Here is an 18,036-nt window from a genome sequence, read left to right as displayed (position 1 = left end):
TAAATTCTGTTTTTCTCTTGCAAATTCAGATCATAACCTTGTTCAAGTGTTATTTACTTATGGACCTTTCCTACACACACACCCAACCATTATCAATCTCTTATCTTTTGGCTTTAATATGGTGCCAAATGGGATGGTATCTGTGACTTCTGATCTTTCTTTCATCTGATTTCTGTTGATGTTCTTCCAATCCAAAGACCTGCTTGAACAAATTAAGGAAATAATTCTGTAATGGAATGAAGGCCTTCATTCCACATTCCATCCAAAATTTCTGACTTCAAACCTATTGAATCCAGTTCTCTCCTTTTTCTTTTATTCTATTTACCTCTGTTCTCTGGACAATCCTCCCTCTCTATCTTTTCCAAAATTTATAACCTTTGGTTGATGTGTTTCAACAACTGAGTTTTGAGAGAGAGAGAGAGAGAGAGAGGATTTTCTTTAGAAATAGTATAAAATGTTCAAAATGAATTTTTAGTAAGAAAAGTTAAGTTTACAAATAAGAATTAAGCTCTTTTTGGTGGTGGTTACCCAAAATGTTTTTTCAAATTTATTTAACCACCTAAATTGGCCATAGTGGATAAAATGCATCAACTATGTTAAACTTCATGTCTGTATGGTATCTCAGCAATGCTTCACTTTCAGTAGTACTTCACTTCCAGTTTGCATCCATATTTTTCATGATGGAAAAATCCATCTTGGCCAGTATGTAAGTTATCTGAAGAGAAAAATAAGTTCTGTTGTACATCCCTTGAGTATATACACTATATCACTAAGAGCTGTTTATTAGGTGTTGATGTTTTGTTAAAGAAGAACTTTTCGAAAGATCAAACACTGAATGTTTTAGTGAAATCAAATTAAGATGGTGATTTATAGTGCTGAAAATTAATACTCATGAATGTTTGACATTATTAGTAACCTTTAATTTTGTAATGACACTCTTCTAACACTTCTATTAGACATGTTAGAAGAGTGTTGAGATGATTATTTCTGGTTGAAATGGTATCAAGAAACCCTATAAAATCTATTCAATACTCTCTTGAGGGAAGATTCATCTTAATATGCAGCAGGAAAACAATTTGCATGTTGAATTGTGATTTAAAGAAAGAGAGAGAGAGGTGTGCAGGCATATGACAGAATCATTAACATTTCTTTTGCTGTGCATAAGTGAAAGAAGTGATATGTTGACTATACCATGAAAACAATAAAATATAGTATGGTTACAATACACAGGTAGTTCCTGACTTTACAAGTTACTTCTTTCTTAGTGTGCTCGTAAAGTGAAAACTTGTAAAGTGGGAATTAATTTCCCCATAGATGTAATGCTAAAAATGAGTTATGCTCTCAACAGTGGAATATACCATAGTAATGTGGACTGTAAATAAAGGTCAACAAAACATAGTAGTGCAGGTAACAGGCATATTCAGTCAATGTGTTTGATCAAAAATCTATGTAGCTAACAGTTTTTCTGTTTAAAGAATAATGCCATCAACTTCTGTGTAGTATGTAACCATGTAGACTGCATGGATTGCACATTTTTAACTTCCTTCCAATAATTTTCATCATCATCATCATCAAATTCCTGCCATGTACCCTCAAGGGATATACAGGATATGATAGTACTACATGAAAAAAATTACATCATTACTAACTTCCTATCTACACTTTTCCTCCAAATCAGTCTGTTATAGTTCGCCCACTGATTTGAGGTCCCTCAGCACTTCTGCGCATCTCAGAAAAAGGAGAATCCATTCCGATAATAGGGTAATCAGTCCGTATAGTGGTATGAGTTGTTTATTATTACCGGTCGGAAAATTAACTTCTCTTTTATGATTATTGTAGTTAACTATGTTGCTTGTATAACAGTTGGAAAATTTTACCTATAAAGCACGTGATTTCGCGTGTTGGCGACCAATTCAGACGTCCTTCATTTCTTTCTCCCCTTCAGCATGAATCGACTATTCTTGGAAAGACGCGAAGCAGGGACCTGCAAACGGTGGGCGAACTATACTTGTCAAGACTCCAATTATCAGATCTTATATTTCTATCGTCTAAGGCACTATGTACCGTATCAATCCACCTATATCTTGGTCTTCCTCTGGGTCGTTTTCCTGCCAACCTGGCAGAGAACACTTGTTTTTTATTATTATTATTATTTCGGGCGACTCCAGGAGTCCTTAGACTCATCGAGGGAGGCCCTAAACATCATGTCCACCCAATTATGCGATTACATTCTCACAGTATCTATCATACCTTGTCTTGAACTCGTTCACCGTCATAGCACCCACAACAGACTCTGGCAGCTTATTCCACTCATTTACCACTATAATAGTAAAGAACCCAGCTCTAACACCCCTGCTAACCATACTCTTGCCCAGCTTCCATAGGTGTCCCCTAGTCTCCCACCACCAGTCCTGATCTCAAAAATATCCTCTGAATTAATCCTATAGAATCCCTTTAGCAATTTGAATGTCTCTATCATATCCCCCCTCCTCCGCCTATCAACTAGTTTCTGCAACCCACAAATCTTCAACCTGTTCTCATATGGTTCATTCCATAGACCTGTTATCATCTTAATCACTCGCCTCTGGATCCTCTCCACCTCCTCCCCATCAAGAAGGAACCGAGGTGACCAAATCTGGGCACAGTAGTCGAGATGAGGTCTTATCAAGGCTCGGTACAGAGGTACAATAACTTGCTTGTCTCTGCTCGTCAAGGTATTTTTCAACAACCAAGTGAGTTGATGAGCTGATTTAGCTACTTTTGCAGTGTGCCCCCTAAACTTCATCTCCCTATCCACCAACACTCCCAAGTCCCTGGCCTCATCAATCTCTTGGAGTACAGTTCCACCAATGTGGTATACTGCTGCTAATCTTTTCACCCCAAAATGCATAACCTTACATTTTGTCACATTAAATTGACATCCATTCTCCTTAGCCCAGAACTCCAATCTATCTAAGTCATCCTGCAAGACTTTGACATCTTCTGCATTCACTATTGCCCTACCCAACTTTGCATCATCAGCGAACAAATGAATTGTTCCACTTAGATCCTTCCCTATATCGTTAATGAACAGATTAAACAGCAGTGGTCCAAGAACAGAACCCTGCAGCACACCACTAGTCACAGGCCGTCTTTTGGACTCTGCTCCTGAATAAACTACTCTTTGATATCTCTCCATCAACCAACCACCTATCCACCTCACCAACCCTATATCCATTCCCATATGTTGTAGTTTACGGATTAGTATTCCATGTGGTATCCTGTCAAACGCCTTTGCCAGGTCCAGCAGTATCACTGTAAACCCATTTCCCTTATCCAGTTCAGCCGTCACCTTGTTATAAAACTTGAGCAAGTTACTGAAACATGATCTACCCTTCACAAAGCCATGCTGTCCCCTGTACAGTATCTCGTTTTCATCAACCCATTCCTATATTTTTCCCTTGACTACTTTCTCTAAGACCTTGACAACGACTCCTGATGTGCTGATCGGTTGGTAATTTGCAACCGTAGTCTTGGATCCTCCTTTATGCAGTGAAACTATTTTCCCCTCTTTCTACACCTTCGGGACTAAGCCAGACCTGAGACTCAGATTAAACAACATGGTCAAGGGCACTGATAATTCTTTAGCCGCTTCACGCAAGACCCGTGCCGGTATACCATCCAATCCCACAGATGTGTTCACATTAAGGTTCTGTAATAGACTAGTCACCTCCATTTCATTCATCACTATTCCCGTATAAACTAATGGTTCCTTCATTTTTTCAATGTCACCACCTGGATGATATGCTTTTGCAAAGTGCGCACTCAGTAACTCCACTATGTCGACTGATTCAGTGACCTCCTTAGCATCGTCATTCCTTAAAATCATTTTACCGTGTACAGTTTTTTTCTTACTTGCAGCATATTGAAAGAACTGTTTTGGATTCTCTTTTGCTTGCAAAGCTAGTTTCCTTTCATAATCCGCTTTTGCTTTTTTTACCACACTCGTTACCTTTCTGGCCTGCACTTTATACCGTTCGTGTGCCTGCAGGTCACCCCTTTCTTTAAATTCCCTCCACAGTTGTTTCTTTTTTTGCAGCTCAAGCTTAATGGTGTTATTCATCCATTGAACCCCTTTCTTAATTGTTTTGCTAATCTTTCTTCACCCATTCTGTTTAAGTGACCATACCACCTGAGATTAGCTCTGCTAACGCATTCCTGGATGCTGACAATATCAAGTTCTTTCCTAATATCCTCGTTTTTAATATGATATTGCCATTGATGCCATCTCTTCACGCCTTTAATCTTTCACAGTACTCTCATATCTGTGGTCTCTAGTCTTTGGTCAAGTGTTTTACTTCTAACCCAGCTCTCAGATCGATAAGTTAAAACTGGTTTGAACACTGTTTTGTATACAGCTAATTTAGTGTCGTGACTAATTTCTCTCTTATTCCATATGAATTTATTCAATTGACTTCCCACCATACCAGCTTTGCTGATTCTGTTGTCTATTTCTATATTGAATTTACCATCTTCACTAAAAATCGTGCCTAAGTAGCTGAAATGTTTTACTTGTTCCACAGGTTCTCCATTCACAACACAGTTGACATTTTCAATGATTCTGCCTATTTTCATTGTCTTTGTCTTTTCATTGCTGACCTTCATACCATATCTATTACAACAGTTATTCAATTTAGTCAGAATCTTGCAGACTTGTAGCAGATTTATTTAGAAGTATAACATCGTCCACATAAAGCAAAGAGCTGACATTAACATCTCCAATTCTGATATCATGTTTAATACCACTTTCGTTCATAATGTGATCCATATAGATAATGAATAACAGAGGGGATAATGTACATCCTTGTCTCACACCAGATTTAACATTAAACCATCTTCCTGTACTTCCTTCAATTCTAACTGCTGACTTACAACTCAAATAAAGACTAAGTATTGCTTGATATAATGCCCCATTGACACCATATAACTGTAGCATATTGAATAGCTTCTCTCTTGGCACCTTGTCATATGCCTTTTCCATATCGACAAAACTTAAATACAAATCTTTGTTATATTCCCATGCTTTCTCAACTATTTGTCGTAAAGTGAAGATCTGATCCTGACAGCCTCTATTTGGACTGAATCCTTCACCTGTTCTTCACAAAGCTTTTCTTCCACAATTCTTCTCAATCATTTCTCAAGTATACTTAGTAGGGAAATGCCTCTGTAATTCTCACTTTCAGTTTTATTTCCCTTTTTTATATATGGGTACTATGAGAGCTCTACTCCAATCATCGGGAATTCGTCCCTCTGTCCAGGCTTTCTGAACTATGCAGTGCAGCCACTGTAAGACTTTTATACCACCATACCTCAGCATTTCTGGTCGAATATCATCTACTCCTGCTGCCTTTCCACATTTCAAGCCTTTGATGGCTTTTTCTACTTAAAGTATGGATATGTATTCCTGAATACATGCCTGGTCAGTGTTTTTTACCACTGTGCTGTCATCACTGCTTGTTTCATTTAGCAGTTTTTCAAAGTAATTACTCCATACTTCAAGGATATCTTTTTCTTCTGTTTTCATGTCACCTGTATCATCTCTAACTCCTTTTACAGCACTCTTTCCTCCATTCCTAAGCTTCTTCAACAACCTCCAGAATATTTTGCCACCTTCTTGGTATTTATTTTCTATATTCTTGCCAAAGTCCTCGCATGACTTTTGTTTAGCTAGTTTTACACAGTGTTTAGCATTCTTGCATTTGTCTCTGTATTCTCTAAGAGCACAGCTGACTTATTTGCCAGGAACTTTTGATATGCTTTCTTCTTTTCCTTCACTGCCTCTTTAACTTCCTGTGTCCACCATGGAGTTCTAATTTTTCTATCCTTGCAGACAACTTCACCACATTCCTCTCTGGCTGAATCAATGAGGGATTTCTTCAAGGCTTGCCACTGAATCTCCAAGGTTTGATTCCTGTTCTCAAGCTCTTTTGCTTCAATCATTTTTGCTTCAATAATCTTTGTGTATTTTAGTCTACAGTTCACATCTGAGAGCTAGTCAACTTTTATTCGCTTTAAAACTTTCTTACATGTTATTCTTTTCAATATGAAATTTAGTTTTATCCTGCTCAAGACTAAATAGTGATCACTTCCAATTTCAAATCCTCTGTACACTCTGGTGTCCTGTACCAGGGAGAAAACATCACTATCAACAATAACATAGTCAATGAGACTTTTCTTATTTCTTGTCTCTTCTCTTCATGTGAATTTGTGCACATTTTTATGTTGGAACATGGCGTTAGTAATAACCAGTCCATATCTTAAGCAGAAATCCAACAGATATTTGCCATTATTATTAGCTTTGCTCTTTTCTCCAAATTTTCCCAAAATATTTTTTGTATGTCTCACAATCATTTCCTACTCTGCTATTTAGATTCCCAACAAGGACCAACTTTTCCTTTTTCATTGTGTCAGATGCTTTTTCTAAAGCATCAAAAAATTCCTCCACTTCTACCTTAGTAGAACCTTCTTTGGGACCATAGGCACAAATAAGTCTCATTGTCCAGTTCCCCATTCTCATATTTGTCCACATTACTCTACTTGAGACTGACTGCCATTCAAGAAGATTAGCCTCATATTTTGTGTTGAATACTATGGTTACTCCTTCTTTTCCTTGATTGTCATTTCCTGAATATAACATTTTGTATTTATTGTTCAGAAAGATATCACCAGTTTTTGTCTTTTGTGTTTCAGTCACCCCTATTATGTTGATCTGGTACTGATCTAATTTCTCAGCTAACTCCATTTCTTTGCCATTTAGGCTTCTTATGTTGATATTACCAATCTTTAACTCTGGTGATGTTGAGTTGGGGTGTGTTTTCAGATTTGTTCCAGTATCTGACTTTTCGCTGTTTGCCCTGGTTCCCTGGCGAAAACAACGGGTGCCTTGTTTAACCGGGCGATGCCCCAGCCGGCATGAAATTTTGTCATGTTGTACCATCATTTTTTATTTTGGTTTAACCAATAAGAATGCAATTTGGTCGGCTAAATCCCAAATTGCCACCTATCCTCGTTCGTTCAGTATCCAAGTAGATACCCAACAGGGTGCACCACGAGAAGGTGAGGATTGGACATTAGGTCAGAAGCCCTGGTCGGTTCTCCACATTCCTTTAAAGGCTATGTGGAGGTCTCCTCTCAGTTATACAGCTTTGATCCTTGTTTAAAATTGTATGCATAGTTGAAGTGCATAGGTAATTCTGCACAAAAATCATCAGTCTTTTTGGCTTCACATTTGCTAATGATGTCATATTTTGTTTCTAATGTTCTCTTCTTGTCTTGTCTTGTTAGATGTCATTTCCTTCCAGGAGGTTGACTACCATGAGCTTCCACCATGTACGATTTTGTGCTTCTCTTTTGCATTCTTTATAGGACATAAAGGTCCAGTCCTTAATAATTCTCATCCAATCTGTTCTTTGCCTTCCTCTTCTTCTTTTTCCTTGTATCATTCCTTCTAGAAGTGTTTTTGTGGGGATTCATGCCTTAGTTTGCGACCAAGGTAGGTGGTTTTCCTTTTCTTAATGGTTTTCAACAGATTCCTGTCTTCTCCAATCATTTCTAATATTTCTAAATTAGTTTTTATGGCAGCCCATGGGCTCTAAGAATTCTTCTGAGGATCCACATCTCAAAAGGCTTTTAGTTTATTTTCGCAATATTTTGATATTGTCCAGGTTTCTGCTCCATATAGCAGTGTTGACTATATGTAGCATTTGGACAGCCTAATTCTTGTTTTTGTGTGAATTTCCCTTGAGGTCTGAATGTTTTTCATGCTAATGAAGGTTGATCTAGCAATTTCTATTCTTCTTAATATTTCCTTATCACACTTTCCATTCTCTGTAATTAGTTGACCCAAATATATATAACTCTCTACTTGATCTAAAGTATTTCCTCTGATCTTAATATTTATATCAGGTATTTTCCCTTTTTCTCATGTTAGCAGCATGGTTTTAGTTTTCTTGAAGTTGAAATTAAGTCCATATTTTTCACTTCAGCATCTCTTCTAGTAGACTTTGAAGATCTTTTTTATTTTCAGCTAGCAGTACTGTATCATCTGCCTATCTTAAGTTGTTTATATTCATGTCTCCTATGCTGACTCCTTTAAATTCTTCTAATTGCTGGAAGATATTTTCAGTATAGAGGTTAAACAATATAGGAGAAAGAACATAGCCTTGTCTGACACCCTTCTTTACTGGGAATTCCCTCATAATTTCTGCTGATATTTTTATTGAGGCAGTTTGCTCCCAATATAAATTTATCAGTAATCTGGTATCTTTACCATCTACTCCTAAATTTCTGATGCATTTGATTAGTTGTTCATGTTGTATATTGTCAAAGGCCTTTGTGTGGTCAATAAAACATAAGTAGACTTCTTTCTGCTTCTCCAGATATCTTTCTATAATAGTTCTAATGTTGAAGAGTCCTTCTCTAGTTCCTTTATTTTTCTGAAAACCGGATTGTGTTTAATTAATTTCCATTTTGATTTTATGTTTATTTCTTTCTAGGGTGATATATAACATAACTTTTGCTATCTGACTGATCAGACTGATTGTTCTGTACTCTTCACCTTCAATTTTTTAGGTATTGGTAGGAATGTTGAGTACTTAAAATCTTTTGGCAGGTGTCCAGTTTCGTATATTTTGTTACATATCAGTCAGTGATCTTACCTTATCATCTAAAGCCTTTAGATATTCTGCCATAATTCCATCCATTCCTGGAGCTTTTCCTGGTCTCAGTTTCCTAATGGCTTTTGTTACTCTCCAGGTAAGAATAGTAGGCCCCTCCAAATCTTCTTGCATTGGCTTATGTATTCTATCATGATTGTAGAGTTCCTTTGAATACTCTACCCATCTATCCCTTATTTTGTCTTTCTCCATTAAGATGTTTCCACTGGTATCTTCAATGCAATGAGAGCCTACCCTTTTGCTAGTTAGCTCCCTATTTCCTTGCATTTGTTGTTGAGCCTTTTTTTGTTGAGTTCTTTTGTAATCCTACACCCTTTCCTGATCTCCTTGTTTAAGGTCTTGTATTCAGGACAATTTTTGTGTTTCTTTCTTTCCTCCATCATTTTCAGTATCTTGTCATTCATCTAGGGTTTACTCATCTTCTTCCCAAATTTGGGAATTGTTTGTTTTACTACCTTTTTTATGCCCTCTTTAAATTTCTGCCACCTATCCTCAATCTCATCTTTAGGGTAAAGATACTTGGTGGAATCAGGAACATTAACAGCAGTGGGTTGTGCCAGTTCCTTTAAAAATTTATCTTATATTTCTTGATTTTTAAGGGAGCCAAGATCATATTTTTCTGTGTTTATAGGTTTTATTGTTTTCTTTAATTTTATTGCTGCTTTAATGACCACAGGATTGTAGTCTGATCCAATATCAGCCCCTGGGTATGTTTTGGCTTGCAAGATGTTATTCCGGAATCTTTTTTTAAATCGTTATATAGTCAATCTGGTTCCTATAGCTGTTTCCAGGACTTTTCCAAAGTCTTCTAGGAGGGTGGCTAAATAAAGTATTTGCTATTACAAGATTGTTTTCTTCACAGAATTGTATTAATCTTTCTCCTCTTTGACATAACTATCACCCCATAATGATAGTTATGTCATCTGATTTAGCATTGTTACGTGCATTTTGAATGCCTTCATAGAAACATTCTACATCTTCATCTGGGTAATCAGAAGTAGGTGCATATATTTGGACAATAAAAATATTAAAAGGTTGAGCTGCAATTTTTAATGCAATTCTCCTGTCACTTATGGGCCAAAATCCAAGTAAGGATTGCGCAATCTTATTTTTTAGTAAAAATGCTACTCCATTCCTATGACTGTCTCCACATGAGTATATAATTGAATGGCTCTTTCTGTTTATTTTTCTACTATTAGTCCATTTGACTTCACTGATGCCAGCAATGTCTATTTTCATTGCTTCAAGTTGTATAAGGTTATCTAACTTCCCAGCTTCATATAAGGTCCTTACATTCCAAGTTGCAAGCCTTAAGAGAAGATTCTTGGTTTTCAGACGTGAGGGATCAGGAGATACCCTCCCTGGAGGGTTTAAGGTATCTTCATCATATGCTATTTACATAGTATCCGTTTTACGTTCCCGAGTTTCTTTCTCTTCTTCCCTGTAATGTTTCCAAGAGACAAAAGTTGCGGAGGGTCCAACCTTGTCTCTATTGCTTAAATCCGACATAGTTCTCTGTTTCATGGTTTACTATGGAAGATTACGTGATGAGGTTCCTGTCTCTTCTACGGTGACTGGCCACATCTCTGTTTTGTCTCGGAGTGTGTCTGGACTATGTCACATAGTTTGCTGTCATGCCTTCATTACCATCGTCAAATTAAATTTTGGTCATCTGCCAACTCAGCCATTCCAGTCTTCTGGAATTGTCCTCTTCTACATTTCTTTTTATTAATATAACTCTCCATAGTGCTACTTTGTTTTGGCATGCTTTACAGTATTAATAAGGGGACTAAATTTGAAATAAGACGGTGAAAATATAGAGCAACATAAACTACTCCTTGTAATGTCAGCATGGTAATTACTTTGTTGTCAGTGAAGTGCTCCCATCTACTTGAACAAAGAAATGCATATAGTACTGTAATATAATGCTATGCATGTGGTTTGAAATGCCACATTTATGAATGTTTAGCATTTATTTATTGCAACTAATATTCATATTTTCTGTTTTGCTGATATTTGAAAAAAAAAAACTTATAAACCTGGAAACTTGTAAAGCAAGAACTGACTGTACTACATTTTGTTGTAATATGGTAATGCACAGATTGAAGTATGCTTACCTTTATATGTATGTAACAATAAAGATATCTTGTTTTTATTTTAAGGATAAATTTAGAAAATTATCTTCATATAGACAAATTTAAACTTTTATGTGAAGGTAAAGAAAATTTAACTTTTCAGCAGGGACGAGTACAGATCACTTGTTTTCAGTCAATTAATCAAAGTCCTGAAGGTGAACCACCCCAGTAAGTAGTCTTCGATATGTAGTATTGTAAAGTAGGTACTATTTGTAGTATTGAAAACAGAAGCACACAATCTTTTCTATTATTAACTTTGTTCCAACATACAAAAATACTATCTAATACTCTTCATTAAAAGGGTGTACTTATTTGGAGACATTGTCATCATATTCCTGACATGTACCTTAAAAGGGTGTATAGGATACTATAATAGTATTATATAAAAGCTTTACATTATTACTACCTTCTTTTTTAATTTGCTTCCAAATTCATCTTTCAGGATTGCAGTGCTATCATGTTTTATATTTTGGCTTTCAACACTTCTGACTGCATCAATCCTCAACCTTGGTCTTTCCATGGATCATTTACTTGCTATTCAAGCATTTAATATCTGTTTTATTATTATTATTAACATCTGACCTCCATGGAGTCAAAGGACTCATTGTAGGAGGTCTATACTCTCTCTCTCTCATGCCAGAAGATCGTTGAACCGTGCCTTGAACACATTCACATGTTCACCATGCACTCACCACACTTTCAGGCAATGCATTTCACTCACCAATCATTTTCCATGCAAAGAACCTGCTTCTCACTCTTTGCTCACACTCTCCTTATGTAGCTTCCATGGATGCCCTAATTCTACTCTAGTTCTGGTAGCAGTCCTTCACAAAGTTATATGTCTCAATCATATCTGCTCTTCTTCTATTCACAAGGCTCTGTAAGTTGTATTCCCTCAATCTCTCCTTGTATCTGACATTCCATAGACATGACATTTAGTAAACCCTCTAAAAACCAGGTGACCAAATCTGTGCATAGTAGTCCATATGTGGCCTGATCAGAGCTTTATACAAGAAACCATAATCTCTTTGCTTCTGCATGTCAGTGTCCTCTTCATTACTGCCATAATCCATTTGGATTATGATAGTAATGAGGGTGCTCTTACAATTTTAGTAATGTGACCCCTAAACTTCAAGTCTCTATTCACCATTACTCCCTGATCTCTCATCTCTTCTACCTCTTTCAGAATTTCTCCATTTATTGTATATTTTGCATTCCAATTTTGCCTACCCATTTTCAAGACCTTGCACTTTGCGACATTAAACCAATAGCTCCCCTCATTTGCTCACTCACATAGTCTATTCAGGTCCTCCTGCCAGGCCACAACATCTCCTCTACTTCTCATAACCCTTCCCAACTTTGCAATTTTAGTAAACATCGTCTCCAGTTAAATCAGTTCCAATGTCATTAACAAAGTTAAACAATAATGTTCCCAAAACAGATCCCTGTGGCACTCCACTAGTGACTTTCCTCTTTTGAGATACCACTCTCCATATACAATCTACTGATAATTGTCTGACAGCCAATCAGCTATCCAACTTACTACGCTGTTATCTGATCCCACCACCTTGTTGTGATACGTAAGCGGATTGCTGAAAAATCCCCCCCCCCCCAACAAATCTACGCTGACTATCATAAAGATTACTGCTTTTATCAACCCATTTTTCTGTTCCTAGTCCTCGCCAACTTCTCTAATACCTTAATAACAACTGCAGCACAGATTGGCCTATAATTTGTAGCCTTAGTCTATCACCTGAACTCCTTTGTGAAGTAGAACAATTTTTCCCACCTTCCATTCCTTTGGGACTCATGTTAAATAGTTGTGGCAAAGGTACCATTAATTCTATAGAGCACTCCCTTGTGATACGTGACAATATACTGTCAAATCCTGTTGCCTTATTATTATCAAGTTTACTTAATTCCTCATATACTTCCTGCTTATTCACTATCGGTTTCTATTCCATCATAACTTTCTAAACTCCAGCTTCTCTTCAGGTTGCCATCATGAGGATGAAATACACTGATAAACTGATCATTGAATAATTAAACTATATTCTCTGCATCAGTTACCAATCTGCCAGTGTCATCAACTAGCATCCTCCTCCTCCTCCCATAGTCATTTTTCCTTCTATTTGCCACATATCAAAAGAACTCACTAAAATTTTTCTTAGCTTGATTGCCTAACTTCTCATACTGCACTTTTGCTGCTTTTACCAAGAGTTACCTTCCTGGCCTGCTATTTGTACTCTTCATGCAACCGATCATTGCCAACATTCATCTTGTGTTGTTTCCACAGTGCCTTCTTCCAGATTTCATGCTTAATCTCTTCATTCATCCATTTTACTCTTACCTTATTTAGTCTTTTCACCTTTGGGATATATTCATACATTGCTGCTGTTAAATAGCTCTTGAATAATGCCCTCACAGCATCTATATCAGGTATGGGCAATCTTTCTTAATTCGGGGGCCAAATTATCATTCTGTCTCCGAGTCAAGGGCCGGACCAAATTATTAAATAAAATAAATTAATATTAAATGAATTAAAACAAGTTGCTACTTCATATTTCATTTATTTATAATATAATGCTTTGGTATATAGGGGTGCTTAAGGGTCAAAGCTGTATAACTGAGAGGAGACCTCCACATAGCCTTTAAAGGAATGCAGAGAACCGACCAGGGCTTCTGACCTAATGTCCAATCCTCACCTTCTCGTGGTGCACCCTGTTGGGTATCTACTTTGATACTGAACGAACGAGGATGGGCTGGCAATTTGGGATTTAGCCGACCAAATTGTATTCTTATTGGTTAAACCAAAATAAAAAATGATGGTACAACATGACAAAATTTCATGCCGGCTGGGGCGTCGCCCGGTTAAACAAGGCCCCCGTTGTTTTCACCAGGGAACCAGGGCGAACAGCGAAAAGTCAGCTACTGGAACAAATCTGAAAACAAACCCCAACTCAACATCACCAGAGTTAAAGATCGGTACTATCAACGTAAGAAGCCTGAATGGCATAGAAATGGAGCTAGCTGAGGAATTAGATAAGTACCAGATCGACATAATAGGGGTGACTGAAACAAAAAAGATTAAAACTGGTGAGATCTTTCTGAGCAATAAATACAAAATGTTATATTCAGGCAATGACAATCAAGGAAAAGAAGGAGTAGCCATAGTATTCAACACAAAATACGAGGCTAATCTTCTTGAATGGCAGTCAGTCTCAAGTAGAGTAATGTGGGCAAATATGAGAATGGGGAACTGGACAATGAGACTTATTTGTGCCTATGGTCCCACAGAAGGTTCTACTAAGGTAGAAGTGGAGGAATTTTTTGAGGCTTTAGAAAAAGCAACTGACACAATGAAAAAGGAAAAGTTGGTCCTTGTTGGGGATCTAAATAGTAGAGTAGGAAATGATTGTGAGACATACAAAAATATTTTGGGAAAATTTGGAGAAAAGAGCAAAGCTAATAATAATGGCAAATATCTGTTGGATTTCTGCTCAGGACATGGACTGGTTATTACTAACACCATGTTCCAACATAAAAATGTGCACAAATTCACATGGAGAGAAGAGGCTAGGAATAAGAAAAGTCTCATTGACTATGTTATTGTTGATAGTGATGTTTTCTCCCTGGTGCAGGACACCAGAGTGTACAGAGGATTTGAAATTGGAAGTGATCACTATTTAGTCTTGAGCAGAATAAAATTGAATTTCATATTGAAAAGAATAACTTGTACGAAAGTTTTAAAGCGAATAAAAGTTGAGCAGCTCTCAGATGTGAACTGTAGACTAAAATACAGAAATATTATTGAAAAGAAAATGAAAGAGTTTGAGAACAGGAATCAAACCTTGGAGATTCAGTGGCAAACTCTGAAGGAAACATTGATTGATTCTGCCAGAGAGGCATGTGGTGAAGTTGTGTGCAAGGATAAAAAAATCAGAACTCCCTGGTGGACACAGGAAGTTAAAGAGGCAGTGAAGGAAAAGAAGAAAGCATATCAAAAGTTCCTGGCAAATCAGTCAGCTTTTACTCTTACAGAATACAGAGACAAATGTAAGAAAGCTAAACAGTGTGTAAAACTAGCTAAACAAAAGTCATGGGAGGACTTTGGCAAGAATATAGAAAATAAATATCAAGAAGGTGGCAAAATATTCTGGAGGTTGTTGAAGAAGCTTAGGAATGGAGGAAAGAGTGCTGTAAAAGGAATTAGAGATGATAAAGGTGAAATGAAAACAGGAGAAAAAGATATCCTTGAAGTATGGAGTAATTACTTTGAAAAACTGCTAAATGAAACAAGCAGTGATGACAGCACAGTGATAAAAAACACTGACCAGGCATGCAGTCAGGAATACATATCCATACTTGAAGTAGAAAAAGCCATCAAAGGCTTGAAATGTGGAAAGGCAGCAGGAGTAGATGATATTCGACCAGAAATGCTGAAGTATGGTGGTATAAGAGTCTTACAGTGGCTGCACTGCATAGTTCAGAAAGCCTGGACAGAGGGACGAATTCCCGATGATTGGAGTAGAGCTCTCATAGTACCCATATATAAAAAGGGAAATAAAACTGAATGTGAGAATTACAGAGGTATTTCCCTACTGAGTGTTCCTGGCAAGATCTATGCAAGTATACTTGAGAAACGGTTGAGAAGAATTGTGGAAGAAAAGCTTGGTGAAGAACAAGCTGGATTCAGGCCAAATAGAGGCTGTCAGGATCAGATCTTCACTTTACGACAAATAGTCGAGAAAGCATGGGAATATAACAAAGATCTGTATTTAAGTTTTGTCGATTTGGAAAAGGCATATGACAAGGTGCCAAGAGAGAAGCTATTCAATACGCTGCAGTTATATGGTGTCAATGGGGCATTATATCAAGCAATGCTTAGTCTTTATTTGAGTTGTGAGTCAGCAGTTAGAATTGAAGGAAGTACAGGAAGATGGTTTAATGTTAAATCTGGTGTGAGACAAGGATGTACATTATCCCCTCTGTTATTCATTATCTATATGGATCACATTATGAAGGAATGTGGTATTAAACCTGATTTCAAAATTGGAGATGTTAATGTCAGCTCTTTGCTTTATGCGGATGATGTTATACTTCTAAATAAATCCGCTACAAGTCTGCAAGATTCTCTGACTAAATTGAATAGCTGTTGTAATAGATATGGTATGAAGGTCAGCAATAAAAAGACAAAGACAATGAAAATAGGCAGAATCATTGAAAATGTCAACTGTGTTGTGAATGGAGAACCTGTGGAACAAGTAAAACATTTCAGCTACTTAGGCACAATTTTTGCTGAAGATGGTAAACTATATTTAGTTTACCATTTTCTATATTTAGTTTGCTGAAGATGGTAAACTAAATATAGAAATAGACAACAGAATCAGCAAAGCTGGTATGGTGGGAAGTCAACTGAATAAATTCATATGGAATAAGAAAGAAATTAGTCGGAACACTAAATTAGCTGTATACAAGACTGTGTTCAAACCAATTTTAACTTATGGATCTGAGAGCTGGGTCAGAAGTAAAACACTTGACCAAAGACTAGAGACCGCAGATATGAGAGTCCTGAGAAAGATTAGAGGCATGAACAGATAGCATCAGTGGCAATATCACGAGGATATTAGGAAAGAACTTGACATTGTCAGCATCCAGGTGTGTGTTAGCAGAGCTAATCTCAGGTGGTATGGTTACTTAAACAGAATGGGCGAGGAAAGATTAGCAAAACAAGTGTTCTCTGCCAGGTTGGCAGGAAAACGACCCAGGATGACCAAGATATAGGTGTATTGATACGGTGCAATGTGACTTAGAAGAAAGAAATATAAGATCTGATAATGATCATATTGGAGTCTTGACAAGTAATAGACTTATTTGGAGGAAAATTGTAGATAGGAAGTTAGTAATTATGTAAATTTTTCATGTAATACTGTCATATCCTGTACATCCCTTGAGGGTACATGTCAGGAATTTGATGATGATGATTCCCTTAGAGCACATGACAACTTACTTTCTTGGAATGTTTGATATGCTTTCTTCTTTTCCCTGCCTGTCTCTTGAACTTGTTAAGTTTACTGTGGACTTCCGCTTTTTTCTATCCTTTACAGACAACTTCACCCATATGTCTCTCCTCACTCAGCGGTTTCTTCAGAGTCTGCTGTTGAATCTCCAGGGTTTGATTTTTGTTTCCAAACTTAATTTTTTTTTTCTTGAGTAATATTTCTATGATATACTTGAGTCTATAGTTCATCCACGAAAACTGCTCAGCATTGATTCTTTTAAAAAATTTTGTGCATATTTTTCTTTTCATTACAAAATTCATTTTTATCCTTCTCAAAACTAAATGGTGATCACTTCTTATTTCACGTCCTCTGTATAGTTTTGTGTTCTGAACCACTATGAAGATAGCTGTCAACAATAAATAGTCATTGAGACTTTTTTTATTTCTTTTGTATTTTCTCCATGTGAATTTATGCACATATATTTATCTTGAAATTTGGTACAGTAGACGTGCAGTAAAGTAGTAACTTAACACCATTGTATCAAGATGACCCTCTATAGCAACCTTTGGGAAAAATCCCAGAGAAGTTCCACAGAACCAGCCTTATTTGAAGCTAATTATTGCAAATGGTGAAAGCTTAAAGAACTAAATTAGCCAAAATGATAGTCAACTGAATTTCCTTGGAAATGATTTCCAGATCTGTGCCCAGAAATTTTAATTTTCTGAACAAAGATGCATATGTTTTTAATGCTTTCTACCCATAACAACAGGTAATGTCTGCATTGGCATAACAATAGATGATTTTGTAAGTAACCACATTGTTTGAGGGGGGGGGGGGGCTCTCCACAACACTGGTTGCTGAAACCATCTGCTGAAAATATAGATGTTGGATGTTGTGTTGTGGAGATTAGTGCATAAAATTTATTACTGTTTTGTATTAATTAAAAGTAGAAAATAAAAGAAAGGACAAATCTTTTTTTCACCTAATGCAGTTACTTCATATTTGGTATTATTTCAATTTAAAAAAAAATGTTGATTTTTATTTTTAACTTTTTTATATTGACAGAAACTAAATCACATTCATATTGTGAATCAGCTGTAAAAAATTATTCTAAAACAAAATTTTGTTAACTAGATAAAAAAGATGGAAAAGAAAAATTAAAAAAGTAAAAGAACTAAATTAGCC

At 36.6% G+C, this 18,036-nt stretch overlaps 1 protein-coding gene across 2 annotated transcripts in view; it reads left to right on the top strand.

Annotated features, from left to right (window-relative positions):
* LOC150102514 (lys-63-specific deubiquitinase BRCC36-like) overlaps positions 1 to 18,036 on the top strand; it is a 143,928-nt gene that overhangs the window by 69,420 nt on the left and 56,472 nt on the right. Inside the window, exon 5 of one of the 2 annotated variants that reach the window (XM_090399200.1) lies at positions 10,956 to 11,017. In XM_090399200.1, the coding sequence (XP_090255326.1) occupies positions 10,956 to 11,017 (62 nt within the window). Of the gene's footprint in view, positions 1 to 10,952; positions 11,018 to 18,036 lie in introns of both variants that reach the window. The other variant, XM_090399199.1, reaches the window with a different exon arrangement.

Source organism: Typopeltis vanoorti, chromosome 10 (assembly GCF_054136105.1).
Source record: "Typopeltis vanoorti isolate ZY-2024b chromosome 10, IOZ_Tvanoo_1.0, whole genome shotgun sequence".
Taxonomy (NCBI): Eukaryota; Metazoa; Arthropoda; class Arachnida; order Uropygi; family Thelyphonidae; genus Typopeltis; species Typopeltis vanoorti.
This window is presented reverse-complemented; position numbering and strand designations above follow the sequence as displayed.